Genomic DNA, 14004 nt, shown 5'->3' with positions numbered 1-14004 from the left:
AAATGTGTCAAGGGAAAAAAGATTCTCCAGTTAATGGAGCTGCCCGTGCACACAGACAGTGAATCAGGCAAAGGAGAGGGGAGCTGAGTAGCAAAAGCAAGAAATGCAAAGCCACAAGAGGACTAATGCTCTCGTCTCTCAGCTGTGGACTACATCAATTCTGCTAAATATCAGAATTAGCAGCCTTTTACTTGTGTGTTCCTGCAACTCCTTTGCTGTCATTCTCAGCCCAGTGCTTTTTAGGCCAATAATCTGAAAGCATGATCTGACAACACAGCTAAAACAAGCAAAGAAAGGGAAGTCCTGCTGCTCCTCCTCATTTTACCATTCCTCTTGGGGCTGACCACACAGAGAGACAAAGCAGGGAGTTAACCAACTAATCCAGCTAAAACTAACCCCACAATGTAATTTTCCATCACTTTAGGTTCCTGAACTGACTCACTGTTACCCTCAACAAGGGTCAAACATCCTTAAAAACAGAAGGGCAGAGATAGAAGAGGGAACAGGACCATCTTTTTTGAAGCTGCAAGAGTGGTACAGACATGGCACTAAAGCAAAGCCACACAGCAGAGAGACTTATACCTACGGCTAAGTATCAGCAGTTATGCCCACTTTCAATTCAGCCATTCCAGAGAGCTTTAATATACCACTGAAGTTGCCTACCCGGTCTTTGCTTTAGCATACAGTTTTGTTATCAGACTTACTGCTAGAGAAGTGTTTGAGTAATTCCTGTCTCCCACGCACACCTTAAAGACTTATTCCTACTCCTCCCCTCTTCCTATGTTTTTTTTATGTTAACAATGAGGCTAAAAAAAGAGGTACCATTCCCTAGCCCAAGACACCTCCAGCTCTACAGAATAAGACATTAAAGATTTCCTCCAGAATGCCATACAGGGGAGGCAGAATGAAAGGAAAAAAAACAAAGAGGGGGTTAAAAAAAAAAAAAAAAAAGTCCCTCTATCCCTGCTGACTTTCCTCTTATCCCCATCCTGAAAGCAGTTACCACATTTTATATAAATTGAGATACAAATAAGACTTAATTCCAATTAAAACCACCTCCTCCTCCTCCCAAATTATAGCTAAGGGCAGCTTCTGGAAACTAAAGAAGAGAATGATAATTTTCCTTGCTTATCATGCACAAAATACAGAACAGCTCCTGTTGGCTGTTTTGAATTATGCCCTTAAGGTTTGGCTTCAACACTGAGGAAATAAGACTGTCTTGAGTTTAGACTGCTGTGCTCGTAGAGCTACATATCTAAACATTAGGTATCTTAAAAATCCTTTGTGGTCAACTTTGCAAGTTTTTTTTTCCAGCCAGTAGACAGCAGTAGTATCAAAACAGCAATTACTTTCAGACCTCCCTTGGTTTTGGGGAGAGGTATGAGTGAGCTGTCAAGGCCAGGCGAGTAAGAAGTGAACCAGTGGAATTTATAACAGTGGGTGGACTAGCTTCAGCAAGATCTAGTTGCATCACGCATGTCACTTAGCCTTTGCTCTAGAGCAGCAGCCCAGCCAACAAGCATAAAAGTGTGAATGAAGTCATCCTAACACACAGGCACACCTAACTTCCATAATACCAAGTGCATTCATGCGTTAGCCAAGGGACTCCTCTCATTACTCAAGCAGATGCCTAAAAGAAGTTTTACTGGCATAGGTCAACTCAAACTGCAACTGCTGCTACTCTTTGCATCAGTGGTGGCAACTTCTGACCACCGAGTAAGCAACTGAAGACCAAGAGGCATCTGGGGTTAGATAACTGTGCCACTGGCCGAAGTGTCCTGGTGGCAAAAGCCAAGTATCTCTTAAACAGTTTAGTGTTTCACTCTGCTCCCAAAGGTTGGTTGACATATTTAGCTTGGTTATAGGAGCTGGCTTTCTTATAAAGGCCTCTTGCTAAAACGAAGGAGTAGAACAACCACCAGAACCGTTGCTACAGTGCCAGCACAGCAGCTGCCTACACTAGATGCTAACCAGCAGCTCAAAGACTTTTTAAGCTGTAATCAGCACATCTACAGATCATGGCACAACATTTCTTCCTTCTTCCCAGCTACTGAAGCTCATTACAAGCTGAGACCGCTAGACTAGAGAGACCACTCTAACACTGTGCCACAAGACCATCTTTACATCAAAGTATTGCTTGTACTGCTCCCAAGCGCAGTGTGTGATGAATATCAAAACTTCTAAAGAAGCTTCACTTTCAAATCTAATGTATATTCATCAAACTTGGCTGCTCTAAGATCCTGTGGGAATCTGGCAACAACAAGCACCATACCATTTCTCTCAAAGCAGCACGCAAGTTGCAGAAGGATGAAACATCACATTCTTTGTGGATCATGGAGGTGTTTTTTTTGTTGTTTGGTTGTGGTTTTTTTATTTGGTTGGTTTTTTAAATTCCACACAATATCAGGAAAGTTAATTAAATCCAAAGTCACCCACATCACTGACTGCTCACTGCACTATCGTGTGAGCATCAACATTAGTGCATAGCAAGAAGCTAGAATGAGTAGCAGCAAGAAAAGAAAGTGAAGGACAGGACGAGACTACAGCACTCCCATTGCTCCAAGGGAAATACACTTGCTATACAATTTCAAGCTTAGGTCCCCCTGATACTACCATTAGCAAGAGACAACACGTAACATGCAGGATAATGTCTCTCTAAATGCAGCTGTGAAGAGTGTTCTGTAGAACCTCCGTATTTATACCTGCTGTCCTCACTGATCAACCCTTGTATCCACCTCTCCTGTCACACTGGAACTGATAAGCCACATCTCGCCCTAATTGTACAGCTGGTTCCCGTATTCTTGCTGACAAAGAAACCCCGACACAGGCTGAGGAGACCTTTTGTTAAGTGCTGAAACACCACACTGATAAGAATGATGATATGTTTAGACAGAAATATGATTGGGCAGTAAAGTCCTTACTAGGCGTAATCCTGTACCTGGAACCAAGTTTCAGTCCGGGCATCAGCACAATCTAACAGTAGTTCTGCAGACCCTATATGTACACGCTTGATTCAATTATTCCAAAAAGGGAGCAAGGTAGTGAAATACCATTACTTTGCATAACAGAGACTTGCACTCCAAAATAGAAACAGCCTACTACATGCTGTACTCAGCTGTTGCCTTTGTGCTTGGAAAAAAAGCTGTTATTCTCTGTAATTCATTAACCTACAACCTTATCAAGGTGGGAGTGAAGAACTTGTTTCCAGCATGGAAACCAGCAATCAAACCGAGCAGAAATACTTACGTCACTCTTCCTGAACTTTGCTTTTAAGCTCTTCATGCTGATCACATTCAACCTTCCAAATCTTTGAGAAGCTTTTTATCCTTCTTCAATATCTAAACAAACAACAACAAAAAAGAGAGAAATAAGATTCCAACTTGATACCTTTCAGTTCATTGGCAGCCAAGTCTGAATTGAATTTGCATACGTATATCACCCTTTGAGGGTTTAGCCCTCAAGCTCTAAAAAAGATTAACAGCCAGCTAAGAGAAGTGTTCTGTATTTCCAAACTTAAAAGCAAGCCTAAGTCTGATCACAGAAGAACATAGGAGGCCTTTGCCAAAAACCCAAATGTGTATCACATTATTACTTCCTACCTATCACTATAAGTACATCACTCACACATTCATACATGTAGCATCTCTCTCTGCCCACATCCAATTTTAATATTAATGTCAAAGCAGCCATTTATAAAGAAGAAAAAGCAGAAAGTTATATGTACAGTCATTCAATTAAAACCTCACTATACTACAACTGTGCGTCTATATTGTACAAAGCAGTACTACGCATATTGCCAAGGTAGTACGTGCACCAATTTCACCACTAACCAATTCAGAAGTACACCAAAACCATGCATGACACATATTAGTTAGGTCAATGCAATGTAGCAGGTAGAACCATCTAAGCAAGAGGGGTCATCACTGGAAGAACTGTTTCATACTTTTCCCCAAAAGAAACTGTAAGTTTATTCTTGCAATCATAGTTATTTTAATTTGACAATGCACTATCGATTACAAACAGTCATATTCCTCCTTCCTCGCTTTCAAATGAAGAAAAGCAGCAGTAACACAAACATCTACATTCAGCATTACAGACAAGCTGCAAGCTTGGGAAATAGTATCTACAGCAAAGTTTCCTACAGCAAGCTACAATATACAATAATCAAAGATAAATGTAAATGGGGAAAACATAATACAGTAGCATGGCTATGTGTTTATTCATAGATGACAGTAGAAAAGCTTAATGAAACAGCACCATACTTGTGGACTGGACAAAGCCACCTGTACAAAAAATATTCCAGCTTTCTTGTTCTACAGTATGCTCACTGGAATAGTCCTCATCTACATATTTTAGCTGCTCTAAAAATTCCTGCTGAAAGAAAAGTTTAAAGTGAAGGGTGTTCAGCTGTATAAACTTCCTCCCTCCACCCTGGAAAAGAAAAAAAGGAGAAAAATATTACTAGTCTAGCCAAATAAATAACTGAAAAGAAGACTGGAACATAAATCCAAACAGGTCATGGTGGGTCACTAATGTTTTGCATTACTCTTCAGAAACAGCAGATCACAGTTTGATTGGCAAAGAGAGATTCAATTATTCCATAAGAGAAAGTCCCTTATTATGAAGAAAGTTGCTACATTCTACATGATTCCTCTACTATGAGAGAGCTTCAAAATGTAATTATGCAGTAAGATCTTTATAGAGTATATAAAAACGCTCCCACAGAACAGAACGCAGAGCACCATCCAGGAAGAGGAATTAGCACTAAGTAAACATGTCACTTTGTTCAAACCCATATTTAATTGGCAGACACACACAAGTACATTTCTTAAAAAAAGAATAAACAAAACAAACAAAATCCCATACACTGCAGATACACAAGTACATTTCCCACAGACCTCCAACAGGTAATTTGGATGGGATAATTCTGTAGGCTGTTAAAATATCATTAACTCTAATTATATGACTCTAAGTCTAATTAAATAATCATCCTAAAGTCATGTCAGATTCCTGACTGCTTCCACGTAATATAAACATTGGGTTTTACTCTAAGTTCTTGCTGTTCATCTCAAGGTACAGGACCTCAGAGAATGAGATTGTGGCATTGTGTTTAAATCCTCATCGTGCAAGGGGGAAAACAACTGCAGAAGCTTTTCACTCCCTGCTTTAAGTGACAATTTCTTTGCTTTCTCCTGGGCTGAATGAACTAAAAAATTGGAAGCTCTGAAAAAGCAAAAAGAAAGAATTATTTTAGATTGCTCTGATAGAAGCAGAACACTATTTCTGCTACACCTATTCAAACTTTGAAGAAAGTGTGAAACTGCAGAACAGCTGTCATGACCTGCAGTGGAAATGAGCCTGAACCTCAGCAAGAGCCCAATAATCTCCTAACTCATTCTCTAGCAACACCAAGGATAACGAGCCTTGCAAAGACCAGAAATGCCACAGTATGGACAAGACAAATGCCATTACATTTATCTAGCAGAAGACACCAGCAGAAGTTTTTTGGGGAAAAAAAGATTTAAAAGAACTTTAAGCTGAGAAAAATCACACAGTATCCTACATAATCCAAATTTAACACATCTTTTTAGAATTAGAAGGTAAACAAAAAGGTATCCAGTTTAAATAGCCTATTTATTAAGGTAAAAACAAAGTTTTTGCATGGGGAATTAAAATCATGAAGTCTTTCCTCACAGACAGATTGCCAAAGAATTGCCTGCTATAGGTCATCTTTCCCCTTCCCACCCCCGACAGCATTTTTGGCTCCCACGAATGAAATATTTGTTATAGCTCCCATGGAAATGAAGTACTAAAGTACAGGGCTATGGGAAAGATGGCAAATCCTTGTAGGTATACACATGGAAGAGCTGCAAAGCTGAACTCTTTTCTGTGAGGAACCTGTAGCAGTCTAACAAGCTTTGCAAGCACTCCCAGTATGCTACTTTTCCCAGTTTCAGGAAGGAAGAAGGGAGGTGAGCTGTGTTTCTGCTAGAAGCCAACTTATTTTTTCCCACAGGATACTTCACTTCTTGCGTAAGTGCATTTTATACATTAAATTTGAAACTTAAATCCACAGCATAATTAAAAAAGCATGCACAAGCACACAAAAACAGCATTCCTAAGTTTAGTGTGTGTCACATCTGTATTTTTTCCATAAAAGATAGTTAAACACAAACATTAAGATTACAGCTCATGTATCATAATGCCCATAATCCCTCAGCTGTAGAGATAAAAACCCATGAAGCAGTGAGGGCTGTCTTTTCTTGGCACAGTTTAAAGGAGGAAGTCACCTCTCAAAGGGTGTAATTATTGGAACTGATGCAAAAAGAGGTCAACATTCTGATTCAGCAGAGCTTTATGACAACTGCTCGCTTGCCAGAGGGGGGATAAAGGAAGCACCGTTAATAAACTCCTGTTTTACAAGACAGGAAACGACAACTAGAAATTCACTATGGAGAATCAAGACATTTCAAAACAATTTCTGCAATGAATCACAGGTATTAACAAGAAGCAAGTTCTACCTATGGCGGCATTTCTCCCTTTTCAAAACAAATGTGGTAATAAATCCTCAGGGCTGTCATTTTGTAGCTGCAGCAAGTTTTGCAGTAGAGAATTGCTTAACTCCAGAGATTCTCAACAGCTAATGCTGATCACATGTTTTTAAACACTATCTCCAAAATTAAATATCTGGTCCTCTATCTCATCTTCCTTTAGCTCAATATTAATAGCTTTCAGGAAGACAAGCCACAGAAAACATCTTTAGGTTGGCGGTAAACCTATCTAGTTAAAAACAAGAGACATTGAAGTGGCAGTAATCTTCAGCCTCAATAATTTCATTGAAACTGTGTTTTAAAAGACAATAGACTCATCAGGTTTAAATGTAGGAAGCAGATTAAGATAATCTCCCCTACTGATTCACAGTAAGATTTGGGCAAACCACAGTAAACAACCATACTGACATTTTTTCCCCCTTTCACTAGTTCACAGCAAAACCAGAGCATGGCCCTTCCTGTGATGTTACTATTAACTCCTTGAATGGCCAAAGATCCACTGAAGCAACAGTAAAACAGCCTTAGGATATTCAATGCATACTGTTCATGGCAATGACTGCTACCCTTTAATAATTAGAACATGCTGAATTTAATTAATTTTAGGTGTCAAAAGTCCTGCATTTCTTTCAGAACACAATGAGAAGCCTCCGTGTCTGGCAATGCTCTCCTGCAGCAAAGCATCGTTTATAATGTCAACTAATTTCCCGTTCCACTCCCGAAAATATGTATTTTTTTCCCCTACCATTATTAGGCTACAGAAAAGAACTAGAGACTCCATACAAGGTTTGGTAACATAAGGAGAGACCAATACATATGAAAAAAATGGTCTCAGAGAGTACCGTTGCTATTGCACATTCACATCTCCTTTGTGTGAATACACCTCCTCTCTCAGGAGAAAGTAAGAGGTCCCAGCAATCACTTCTGCCTTGCACTCCAGCACCTCAACTTCATTTATTCTCTGGATGACCATCATCTTTCCAAAACACAAGCCCTGCTCTGACCCAGGAGAACAAGCCTTGGTGGCAGCCAGCTCTGCATGGCCACCAGAGGCATCCACAGCACCAGCTTTTCTTGTGCTGCCCACCTTCAGTACCCAACCCATCAAGTGCTTCACATGCTTCAGCTACCCTGACCTACAAACCAATACCAAGAACATGCCCAAAAACAAGCTTCTCCTTACAGAGCTTCCTGTACTGCCAAAGCCCTCTGCACAACCTGGAGGCATTAGCCACTACCCAGCCTCTTCAGTTTGCACATGACTACAGGCAAGTCCATATTGTGCTACAAATATCCACCCAGCACTTCATCTTGGACTACCTTCTCATTTCCATCCAGCTGAGAGTATTTCTCTCTCCACTTCTCAGGCCAAAGCAGGGAAGCATGTACAATCTGACCAAAAGCAATGGGAACATTTCCCTACTCTTTATCAGCACAACTCAGTTTTTCCATCTTGAGTAATCCGTCCTCCTCTTCCTCCTCCTATCTATCATAAGAAAAGTCAAATGGAACTTAATGTCACCTATAAAGACAAATAATTCTTGGCTTGGTTAATCTATTATTACTTACCAATGAAAACACACTGAAAAATGCACTGAGAAGCCCAAGTACTACACAAGAATGGGAGTGATTTATATACAGTTAATCCCACTCCAAACAGAATCAGACATCAGAGATAGGAAGGGCCTTGAGTAACTTAGTACTATCCCTCTATCTGTTCACAAATCACTGGCAAAGATGTGCTGAACTGTACAAATTTAAGCATTTGAGCCCAGAAGTTATGGCTCCATAGATATTGCATCACTAACAAATGCAGTTATTGCTCCTCCCTCCAGAATGCTTTGAATCAGCTTTCTACTCTTACATGCCCTTCTGATACTCAAAATTTGCAAATATTTTACTTCATTTCTAATGTTTTCAGCTAAAGCAATATCAGCCTTCGGGGACGTAGTACAACAAATACAATTGTTAGAGTGTGTCCAGAGGGGAGCCACAAAGATAATCATGGGGCTGGAGAACCTCTTCTATGAAGAGAGGCTGAGAGAGATGGGGACGTTCAGCCTACCCAAGACAAGGCTCCGGGGTGATCCCATTGCTACCCTTCAGTACTTGAAGTGAACTTACAAAAAAGATGGAGAGCGACTCTTTGCTCAATCAGATAATGACAGGAATAGGGGGAATGGTTTTAAACTAAAAGAGGGGAGACGTAGACTAGAGGCAAGGAGGAAATTCTTCACTCAGAGGGTGGTGAGGCACTGGAACTGGTTGTCCAGAGAGGTTGTGAATGCCTCACCCCTGGGGGTGTTCAAGACCAGGCTAGGTGCTCAGGATCAAGCCCTGAGCAACCTGAGCTAGTGGGTGGTGTCCCTACCCGTGGCAGGAGGGTTGGAATTAATGATCTTTGAGAACCCTCCCAACCCAAACTATTCTATGATTCCATGAATAAAAAACAATGCACAACTGTCAATGTGGGGATATGTGCAATTTGCTAAACAGTGCTTTCTCCTAGTTCTAGATGACTAGGAGAAAGTTCAAATCAATAAGGCCTTAGACACAGTGAGTTACACAGGAGAAGATTAGAGAAAAATCATCAAAATGACAAGTAAACAAATCAGAGCAATGTCACATATTAGACAGCACTCCAGGCAAAATCCTAGCTCAAGAGAAGTCCAAGCAAATTTGTCATTCACTCATTACACTACAACTTTACTCTGTACTTACTCCAATTCTTTTGTCTTGAAGTATCTGTCAACACACATGCAGCTCACAGTAAGAGACAAGATTTGCTGCATGAGCTGGCACATACTGCTATCTTTCGCCGCTTTCATTTTCCCTACCTCTAAAACAAAAAGTCCCCCTCTACCTTGTGTGCCCTCCATTTTAAGACCACATTCTCTGGGGTTCATCATACACAAGATACATTGCAGTCCTGACAACTTTTACCACGTTCAACGCTTAGTCCAACAAGGCTAGATTGGAACTGAAACACATGGCTACAAACAGAAATAGAGAAAAATGATGCAGAGTTCCACTTGTTCAATGCCAGTTATTTAAATGAGAAACCCACACGGATAACAACAGCTAGTACTTGTTTGTACTTACTCACTTCCTAGCATTCTGCATCAATAAACAACTAAGTGCTGCTCAGAACCAGCAAACAATGAGAATCTGCACAGATGCAACCTTAAATCTAAAAAGAGACAGATTCATCAATGTATAGATGAATATTCTGAAATAGCATAAAGGCAGAGCAGACTCGTACTGGGCAGGATACAGGAAAACTGGAACATCAATTTAACACCTGCCAAGCACCACTCCCATAAGTTCTGCCCTTATACTTTTGAAGGGCCTTGGAAGAGTATCCTACTGAAAACTTCCCTAATGCAGAAATGTTCAGAGACGGTGCTAATAACAACTCTCCTATTCTGCTTCCAAGTTTTTGGGTGGGGAAAATATTTTCGCTGATGAAAGTGCAGAGTATTTTTAAACGTTACCTGAAAAAGAGAATTGGGTGTGTTTAGAAATCAAAAATTAAGTACGTCCACACCTCACAAAACGTATTAGGAATTCAGATTTTTTCTATTATGGAAGAGTACCAATGCTATAAACAAGCAGAAGATCAGTACCTGCATCTTAGTGATAATCAAGTGAGTTTTATCTAATTTCATTTTGGCTGGTAAAACTTACATTCAATAGTAGCGACACTGCTAGACAAATAGTGGAGGAGATGCAGTGTTCGTGATACTCTCCCAGGCTTCAGAGACCTGTGAATCTCTAGAACGTCCTCAGAGTTACCCTGGTGGGAACTCAAGTCCTTGCAAACAAGGTTCTCAAAAATCACTCAGGCACCAAACTGCCCAGAGACTTTTCAGGCTGCCCCTGTGCTGCTGGGAATCAGATGTAGGCCATTATTTCTGCATGCCCATCTGCAATAGCCCACAGCTGCTTGCTGACACTCAGCAGTTATAAGGAAAAGAAGTGGGAAGCCCTCATCTCCTTCTAAAGTCCTACAGAGTCACAGACTGACCTACATCGAAGTTCTTTTTCTTTGTAGTGACTGGATAAACTTTGCTCTCCCCTTTACCCGATTCCCTATAGACTCAGGTGGAAAATAAACGCAAAAAGCCTCCACACATCTTCTTTTACAGAATTTTGAACATGAGCAAAGGCTTCCAAAACAAAACAAAAAAAAACTATGGCAGCTTTAGGAAGTTTGTGCAAGTTACGAGCGCATTCACCTAAAATGCAAGATCTGCTCTACAGAGGAAAGACGTGAGTGAAAATCTAACACTGCTCAGGCAAATGCACTAACCATCAGGCTGCCAGCTCTCCCCTCCAGAAGTGATCACACCAACTAGCACAAGGCCACCAAGATGATGAAGGGACTGCAGCACCTCTGAGGAGAGGCTGAGAGAGTTGCTCAGCCTGGAGAAGAGGACGCTCAGGTGGGATCTCATCGATGTCTACAAATACCTGAGATGAGGGTGCAAAGGGGATAGAGCCAGTCTCTTTTCAGTGGTACCCAGTGTCAGGACAAGAGGCAATGGGCTCAAACTGGAGCACAGGAGGTTCCCTCTGAGCATGAGGAAGCACTTCTGTGCTGCGCGGGTGATGGAGCACTGGGATGTGTGGCCCAAAGAGGCTGTGGGGTCTCTCTCCCTGGAGATCTTCAGAATCTGCCTTGACACAGTCCTGGGCATCCTATTCTGGTGTGTCCCTGCTTGAGCAGGAGGTTGGACCAGATGGACCCAGAGGCACCTTCCAACCTCAACCACTCTGTGATTCTGTGACCGCCACCATCACCTCCAGGCATTACTGGCCATCCTGGTCTGGATCTCAAGATGAGGGAAAGATGCTTTCTCTCACTGCCATGGTCTTCTGATTCAGCAGTCCTCTGAAGGTGCCTAGACTAGCTTTTTTCCTTAAATACCCATGGAGATCTTCAGTTGCTTCCATGCCTTACCAGCCTCACATCTGTCAGTGTGACAGTGTCAAGCTTTCCTATAACATTACCTGAATTGCAGCTATTTGCACTCTCTCTTCTTCTACACCCTGAAACTGCATTACTAGGTGACCCTCAAGACATAAGGAGCAGCAAGACCAACAACTCCCAAAGCAATCCCCAAGCTAGACAGCAGCCCCAAGGAGTAAGTTAGAGGGACTAGGCTTCCCAGATATGCGGGAAGTACAGGTATGCAAATCCTCAACCCCAAAAGATGTAATGGACTGCTCTGCTCCCACCTACCACCCAGCTAATGGAAGCTGCCTGGGATTTTCAGTAGTCTACTATTTCTGCCACTAAGCAAGGCACCGAGCCTTGAATTGATTTGTTCTAATTTTGCTTGTTTTTCCTCTATAGCTATTTCAAGTATTATCCCTACGCAAAAAGGACCAGCCCACAAGCAGCTCTCAGAAGGCATGTGATTAGGGTATTGTTGCAGTAGGATTTACAAATTGCCAATGTCTCACACAACAAGTTAGCTTTCGTGGTCTCCTGGCACTGCTTCTCCATTAAGAAAGGCATAAACTCCCTATTAGAGAGGGACTGAAAGAAAAGCAACGTAATGGGGAGCGTACAAAATAAAAATAAAGATGAGGCAAGTGAGTAAACCCTCCTGCAAAATGCTTACATCCCTCTGAGAGACCGGCAGCCTCCTGCCTCGTCTCTTCTCCACTTGATGCGATCCATTTCTTGGTTCAGGGAAGGAGAGGGGAGGAGATAGCGCTTTACTGCTTCGCTAGCAGATGTGCTCTTGGAAGAGGGAAGAGAATAGCACAGAGCCAATATTTTTAGAGATTGGAGGGACGGACATCTGCTACTGCATAGTGACTTATTGGCACTGAGCTTGGCCTGAACTCAAGAGAACCCTGAGCTCATATCCAGCCTCTTTCTACTCAAATGCTCTTTTACTCCGGTTCATACGGCTCTTATGCAATTCTGCTATTAGTAAATAAAATCTCATTGACAGCTTTCCATGAGTGTCCCGCGAAAAGAGCCAAGCAGGTCATTGACAGATATTTACTAGCTTCATTTACTCCTAGTTAATCTGGGACATCAGACGGCCCTTCTAAGATGACGTATGCGTATTTTTTGGCATTCCATTTTTTTTTTTTTACTTGAAATAAAACATGCTAATCTTAAACTTGCTGGCATACACGGAAACAAAAAAAAAAAAAAAAAATCAGCTTCTGCAGAAGTAGCACTCACTCCAGCTAGGCTGCGTTTCGCACCGCATCTGTAAGGAGTGCGCTCACGCTCCCTCCAGAAACAAACAGGGGACTTTGCTGAGATCCCGCAGCGCTGATACAGCGGGATGTCGCCGCACTTTTCACGGTCTCAGGGAAACTTGAGGCTGTCACAAGGAGCCATGGCAGCCTGCGGGAGGCTTTGGCTGCCAAGCGCCGTGCAGGAGAAAAGCAGACCCCTCCTGTGCTGCTGGGACTTAGCAGCGCAGGGCTCTGCTTCAACTTGACGCGACCCCTCGCGCAGCCTGCCTGCGTTTTAATTACATTTATTTTAATTTAATTACCGCTGTTTCGGAGCAGGCACAGGGACCCTCCCCCCGCCCTCCTTGAGCCCCCCGCCACCACCCGAGCGCGGACCCCGGTGGGGAGGGAGGCGGTAACAGGGGACCAAAGGGGCTCCAGTAATATTAAAATAATAACAATAAATAAAATTAAAGCCCCAGGGGGAAACCACCCGGCGCAGGAGCCGCCACAAGCCCGTCCCCGGGGCCACCGCTTTGTTCCACCGAGGGGACCCGCGCAGACGGCGCTGGCAAGCAGCTGTCACCCCCGCCAGCCCCCGGGGAAGCGCAGAAATACCCAAAAGGATGTATTTTATCTATAAAAAAAATTAAAAAAAGACAAAAACGAAGCAGCCCCGCGGCGGCGACTCACGGGCTGCTCGCTCCCCGCACCGCGCAAACGGGGCTCTCCGTGGGCGAGAAGGGAGAAGTTTCCTCCTGTTGCGCCGAGCTGGCGGCTTCTCCCCTCCGGAGCAGCTCCGGAGCAGCTCCTTCCCTGCGTCCTTCCTCCTCCTCCTCCTCCTCCTCCGCCAGCAGCAGCAGCCCGGGGCGGCGGGGGCAGGTGGGAGCCGCACACAAAGCCCCGATTCACGCCGTGCGGGCGTGCACAACCTCCCCCTCCTCCTCCTCCTCCTCCGAGCCTCGCTCACCGCATGGAGCCGCAGCAGCAGCCGCCTCCCGCTCCGGTCCCGGTCCCGGTCCCGCTCCGGCTCCGCTCCGGTCCCGCTCCGGTTCCCGGCGCTGCGAAGGGCGGAGCGGCGCCGCCGCGCGCCCCGGGACACCCGCGCGCGCGTCACGTGGCGGCGGCGCGCGGAGCCCGCCCGGCCGTTGCGCGGCAGCGCCCCCGCGACCGTTAGCGCTGAGGAGGGGGCTGAGGAGGGGGGGGGCGGCGCGCTGCCGTGCCCACCGCCGCCCCTTCAGCTCCCGTC

General features: G+C 43.7%; 1 protein-coding gene across 6 annotated transcripts in view; it reads right to left on the bottom strand.

The window, feature by feature from the left end:
* The window catches only part of RAI14 (retinoic acid induced 14), an 86038-nt gene extending 72034 nt beyond the window's left edge, over nucleotides 1–14004 (bottom strand). For 2 of the 6 annotated variants that reach the window (XM_068666020.1, XM_068666025.1), the window contains exons 1-2: nucleotides 13726–14002; nucleotides 3247–3338 (exon numbers count right to left, since the gene is read on the bottom strand). In XM_068666020.1, coding sequence (XP_068522121.1) covers nucleotides 3247–3282 — 36 coding nt within the window. In that variant the 5' untranslated portion in view covers nucleotides 3283–3338; nucleotides 13726–14002. Of the gene's footprint in view, nucleotides 1–3246; nucleotides 3339–13448; nucleotides 13634–13725 lie in introns of those variants that run through there. The other 4 variants (XM_068666023.1, XM_068666024.1, XM_068666021.1 and 1 more) reach the window with 4 other exon arrangements.

Source organism: Anas acuta, chromosome Z (genome assembly GCF_963932015.1).
Source record: "Anas acuta chromosome Z, bAnaAcu1.1, whole genome shotgun sequence".
In the NCBI taxonomy this organism is placed as follows: Eukaryota; Metazoa; Chordata; class Aves; order Anseriformes; family Anatidae; genus Anas; species Anas acuta.
This window is presented reverse-complemented; position numbering and strand designations above follow the sequence as displayed.